The sequence below is a fragment of the Cupressus sempervirens genome, chromosome 7 (genome assembly GCF_028749045.1).
Source record: "Cupressus sempervirens isolate cs-2001-9-10 chromosome 7, ASM2874904v1, whole genome shotgun sequence".
Taxonomy (NCBI): domain Eukaryota; kingdom Viridiplantae; phylum Streptophyta; class Pinopsida; order Cupressales; family Cupressaceae; genus Cupressus; species Cupressus sempervirens.
The window spans coordinates 642,628,328-642,634,765 of NC_143124.1; the positions used below are offsets into that span (position 1 = coordinate 642,628,328).

General features: G+C 30.6%; 1 protein-coding gene across 1 annotated transcript; it reads left to right on the forward strand.

Annotated features, from left to right (window-relative positions):
• Positions 1 to 1,097: 1,097 nt before the first annotated feature.
• Positions 1,098 to 1,973, forward strand: LOC149548318 (photosystem II reaction center W protein, chloroplastic-like). Its single transcript, XM_089792404.1, has 2 exons — positions 1,098 to 1,245; positions 1,399 to 1,973. The coding sequence occupies exons 1-2, from the start codon at positions 1,146 to 1,148 to the stop codon at positions 1,707 to 1,709; spliced, it is 411 nt and encodes a 136-aa protein (XP_089648530.1). The 5' UTR covers positions 1,098 to 1,145; the 3' UTR covers positions 1,710 to 1,973.
• The last annotated feature ends 4,465 nt before the right edge of the window (positions 1,974 to 6,438 follow it).

Sequence of the window (6,438 nt, forward strand, 5' to 3'; positions counted from 1 at the left end):
GATATAACATACACAAACAAATATCTCATAATTAGCAAGTAAACATTTTTCTTTTTTCCCATAATGTTAAGCTCATTTAAAGAATTGAACACTATACTTAAAATTCTCAAATATAATTTATTTTATATTTTATATTTTAAATTAATTTATTAATAATTTTAATTTTATTTCAATTTAAATGAATTCAAATCATATTTGTCTTCTATTTTGATTAAATGAAAATTTTAATAATCAAAATAAATTTTCAATTTAAAGAAATTTAAGATAAATGAAATATTAAATTATTAAAATCTAAGAAACTAATCTTTTATAGAAAATTGTTAAAAACTATAATTTATTTAAATAAAAGTTTAATAAAAAAACATAAATACATTTTATATACTTCTTAAATTTAATGTTTTCAAATATTTAAATATGAAAATAAGTTAATTTGCTTACATAGACTCATCGTGCAATAAGTCTTTAAATATGAACCTAAATGGCCAAGTAGTACACACGTGTTCATATATCTTATATTTGCTCAAAAAAATATCACACAATCCCAAACAAATGTTCTCTAGCTCATTCTTATTGTTAAGAGTATTTAAAAAATAATAATAATAGAAAAAGGTAAAAAATCTCAAACAAATTTGAAATTAATCAATTAGAAAATAAGGAAAATCGGGAAAAATGGATATGAAATATAAAGTCCATCCAAACTATAGAATAAAAGTTTCGTAAATTTATTAACACTCTTATCGAAGCACAATTAATGGGTTTGGATGAAAAACCTTTTAACTTCATTAATAGATTAATAATAAAAAACTTAATAACTTCACTAATAGATTAATAATAATAAAACTTAACATTGATATCTTAGAATAAACATGATAATCAATTTTCTGCATATGTGATGTAACCTAAAGATAATAACAACAAAGATGGACAAAAAGATCTTACAATTATCATTCTATAAATATATAGTAATAAAGTATGTTACTTGTTAAGAAGGTGACAAGTGTCTCATTATAATCCGTTGGAAAATGTGAGGCCAGAGAGGCCTAATCTCCTGCTTCGTGAGTTGTCCTTTCATTAAGGATGAGCGAGTAGTGAATTATGTGAATCTGAGAGGAGCAAAAACAATTCGCAGTGACCAATTTGAAGAAATGGCCTCTCTTTGCTGCAATGTTACACAAATTTCTTCCTTCCTACTCAATAAATCAGTGAGCAGCAGCCCCTCCAGATCTCCATTGCGCCCTGCTCTTGGTAAGTATTGGTTTCATTCTCTTTACCACTTCTTGCAATCAATATTTTTAGGGCTTTTCTAAAATTTTCGCGCTTGTATGAAATCCGTTTCGAATTTTAAAGGGCTTTACTAATTCTTTCACACCTGTATGAAATCCGTCAAATTCATTGCAGTTGTGCCACTGCCCGCCCAACAGAAGAATGGGATGGTGTGCAGGGCACAGAAAAGTGAGAGCGAGGAAAAGAATTGCCTGCCGAGCTTAGCTGCTCCATTAATGGCGGCTGCAGCATTTTCAGTTTCAAACAGCAAAGCGTTTGCTTTGGTTGATGAAAGGATGTCAACGGAGGGCACTGGACTAGGGTTGGGTTTGAGCAATCCCCTCCTTGGATGGATTTTGCTTGGAGTTTTTGCCCTCATCTGGACTGTTTACCTCACCTCTTACCAGGGTGCGGCAGAGGATGAGGATTCTGGCCTCTCTCTGTAAATTACCCCTATGGGGAAATTCTTATTCTTAATTTATTAAAAAAAATGTTTAAACAAGGAAACACTATCGATCTATAGATGAGGGTTTAGTTTCATAGAGCTTTTCTTTCTGTAGTAGTTGTTTTGTGCAAATAGTTAGTTTGCCCTCCCCATGAATCTGATAAGATTAATGTATTTTGGAATCCATAGTTTGTGTTCTTTGACGCAAATAAAATGGCTCCTCTCAATTCTGGGATAATTATTTAAAGTAATTTTATGTATCTAATCTGGATAAAATGGTTGAGTTTAGAAATAGTATTGGATTTCAGAGAATTACCAAAAAAATTATTGAGTGTTTATATGAGGAACTAGTTTAAATATACCGTTTCAATCTGAATTCATGTTGGTACTTGTGATTTTGAACAAAATCAGTAATAATAGATGCGAGGATTGGGTCTAAGACTAATGAAGAATAAAGCTTTAAAATCAAATAAATTAAAGAAATGTTAAGAGCTCTTGTGTAAGAATAATTTGCATTACTATATTAGAGATAAAGGGTCGAAATGGACCTAAAACAAAAGGAGATGCACTTTTCACCCTTATTCCCTCACTCCAACTTTATGCGAACAACTGTGCATCTTGTATGTTAAATTAAACAATTTGTCAACACATATGACAATCGCATATAAGAGTAAATGGATATCCAAAGAATAATCCACACATACTCCATGCGATGATAACTCCATCGTAAGTCTAAAAGCTAAAAAATAGAGTAACGTGAAATAAAAACATGAAATAAGAAACTATGTAACAATGTGTAAAAATATAAAGGCAAGTGTAAGATTGTGAATTGGTCACTTTAATCTAAAATAGAGAAAAAATCTACGAAAATAAATATAATAAGGTTTTGGAGCAGTTGAGATGATATGCATATGGTTTGGGGAACAATATTATCTTGACGTGTTGTATGTGTTCAAAAATAATATGGAGATAAAGATTTAGACAGACAAGAATATGAGACTTGAATCCACCTATGGATTGAACACATGACATAATCTAAAGAAAAGTTTTAAGTATATATAGCTTTTCTTATGTACACGCGCTAATCAAATTCTTATGTATGCCTTAATTTATATGTACAATTGAATTTCACCAATTCATAAAGAAAATTGTTGTTCTTGCACGTGTGTCACTTCATCTCTTGATGATTTAAATAAAACAAGTGCCATGTCATGAAATGATTTCAAAATGTTAGCTAAACTAATGTGTACTATCATATAATTGTGATGTTTGAAGTCATGTCATGGATTGTGTACTCTATATACACAAACTTTCATAAGTATAGACCAAATGTAAAACTTGTTGCCTCAACAATACACCCTATTTGTTGTAAACCTACCACTTTTATTTTTATTCTCTTACTTCATTCCAACATCATGCAAGAAACCTTATTATATTTCACATTCTCACTTAAGGATTGTAGATTTTGATTAATCTTGACCTATTTCTTGTCTTACTACTTTTGAAACAACTTTCCAAAAAGAATTTTACATAAAATATTTTCGATTAGGGGAAAAAAAAAAGTTTTGAAGGGACCCCGAAACCCTTTACAAGAAGATTTTGAGGGGGTGTCTAGAACCCTGCTAAAGTGATTTGCTACAAAAGATAAATCATTTCTAAAAGAAGCCCAAAATCAATAAACAATCAACAACAAATACATAAATATCTAGAAATGCTCTAGTCGTCCTAAAATTAAAACACAAGGCTAAAGCCTCACCTCAAAGATCTAGACTCCCAATTAAGGAGATAATTGGGGGTATTGATAGGCTCCCCAAACTTGTACTCCCAAAACCATAAACGAAAACTATCTTACAAGATTAATCATCATAAAACGAGTAGACACTTTGAGGTTTTGAAAGGTTCCCAAACCATCTTAGGATCATACTTGAGCTCCATAACCACGTGAGGGGTTTTGAAAGGCTGCCCAAATCTCAATCATGCTTTTGCCTCTTAATCTTTTTCCTTGATCATGCTTTTACTTCTTAATCTTGATCATCCGCTCATTTCAAAATCTCTTTAAAAGGAGGTTTTTTTCTCATTCTTTCATATGTCTCCAGTTCATGCTAATGTTATGCTATCATTTTGATTCTTGATTTTTAAGCACTTGCATACTTGTATTCTGGCATAAAGTTTCTTTTTTTGCAATTAGCTTAGCTCATATAATCTAATTAGGGGAAGTAATCTTACATCTTGTTAGATTATCTTTACTTTCTTGTTCTTGCATACCATAGTAGCTTAATCTTGCATCTCTCATCTAGTTTACTTTGCATCACATATTCATCATTGGGATCATGGATACTTGCATCCTCATTGCTTGTTACATTTGAATCTCTCATTCTATGGTGCACCTTGCAAGAGTCTCCTATCTTAGGTTCATTTGTGAGTTAGTATCTATATCTTTTGATATCTTGCACATCATAGATAAAGAGTTATAAGCCACCTTCCAAGTTTCCTAATCAATGAGATATTTAGAATAATGGTTTATAGAAGTGTACCCTATGACTCCCTTTGACCCATTCAATCGAATTCAATGTGCTAAGGGGTCCAAGGACCCCTAACCACATATATAATTTGATTGAATGTGTCAAAAGGGGTCATAGGATAACCTATGACCCATTTTGACCCATCCAATCAAATTAAGTGCACTTAGGGGTCCTAAGACCCCTAGCCACATAGATAATTTGATCAAATGGGTCAAAAGGGGTCACAAGGTACTCTATGACCCCATTTAACCCATTTGATGATATTACAAATGTATAGGGGTCCTAGGACCCCTAGACACAGAGATAATTTGATTGAATGGGTCAAAAGGGGTCATTTGATACCCTCTGGCCCCTTTTGATCCATTCAATTGAACTAAGTATTCTTAGGGGTCCTAGGACCCCTAGATACATAGATAATATGATCAAATGGGTTGAAAGGGGTCATAAGGTACCCTATGACACCTTTTGACCCATTTGATGACATTAAGTGTGGTTAGGGGTCCTAAGACTCCTAATGCATAGATAATAAAATTGAATGAGTTAAAAGGGGTCATAGAAAAGGGTCATATGGAACCTTATGACCCCTTATGACCCATTTGATGATATTAAGTATACTTAAGGGTCCAAGGACCTCTAACCACAAAAAAATTGATATAAGATTATATAATTTTAGATAATATAATATTTTATATTATTACATAGTATAACATTATAAAATATTATTAAATTTAATTAACTATTATCAATATTTTGTATTTAATATCAAACTATAAATATTGAATAATGAGTTCAATAGGATAATGTGTTCTAGCAATTGATAGGCTAACTAGATAAACAATTGATAAGATAAGATGGAATAAGAGGAAAAATTTGAGAATTTTGAATTTGGATAGGAAACATGGGTTACCTAATAGTTATCGTGTATCAACCAGGCTCAATATTTACCAAACCTACTAGGTCAAACCATGAAATGTGTTTTTGCCTAGTTTATTTGAGTTCCAAACTTAAAGCATTTATCTGATGACTTTTATTCCAACTAAAATCAATGAAATGAAAAAGGTTTCTTAAGGACATTGTCAACTTTTAATTGATGTAACATTTGTCAAAATATGAGTTCGATAAGTAATTATTACTTATTTTCTAATGGAGACACCTGTAAAGTGTTGATTGACATATTGATTGAAAAATAGTTCTATAACTTTCAAATAATATAACATTTTTGAAATTTGAAAGATGTGTCACATTCTATGATTTGCTTACTACAAGAAAAAAAAACTTTCAATTTGTTTTAAATTGGTTAAGGTGGGCAGACATGAGAGTTTTTTATCCTGAAAAATATTGTAGTAGAAAATTCATAATTAATTATTTTGTTGGAATAAAAATACCTAAAAATATGTGTTGCATTTGGGCATGAGTCTACTACTTATATCTAGAATCTTATAAAAATAATATTATCATTTATTCTAATTAAGGTGATCGAGCATATGCCTAGAAATTTTTGCGTGCTACTACATTAAAATCTAAAGTTTTGATCAATCAAACTAGTTTTTTCTTCTAGATAAGGCCTAGAGTATTTTAGAAATTATATTCAAATTTCTACAGATTCTTACAAATTTTTGATATAAACTTCATATTTATCTCAAAATTACACATCTGTAAGTTGACATAAACCTGATTTGTTGATTATTCACTACCACTTAAGTCCATAGTTTGTCCTCTCATTATCCTACACATATTGTAGTATCAATTCATTACAATTAATTGATAGAAAATACACACAAGTTAGTGATATTTTTAAAAATTGAATGTAACATTTCATTCCAAATCATAATATCAATATGTATACATCAAGATAATAATGACATTATGAAACTCTCTCAATAAGATATTGATTTAGATAAAAACTCATATCACACACACACACACATCATATACCATAAAAGTTCGAGTAAAAATATGCACACATCATCAAGTAGTTGGGAACATGAAAAAAATTTTGACTAAAAGCCTATGTCTACAAGATCAAGATGACTAAGTCTAAATACACACATAGTCCTGAAACATAGGAAGCATAAGGGTTAAGTCATGACATTTTTCTACAAGTGACTCAAGACTTGGTTGGTCTAAATGAGTTAACATATCTGGCTAGAATTTAGTTATTATTATTGCATGTCCATAAATTATTTTATGGTTGAACATGTTCCTCTC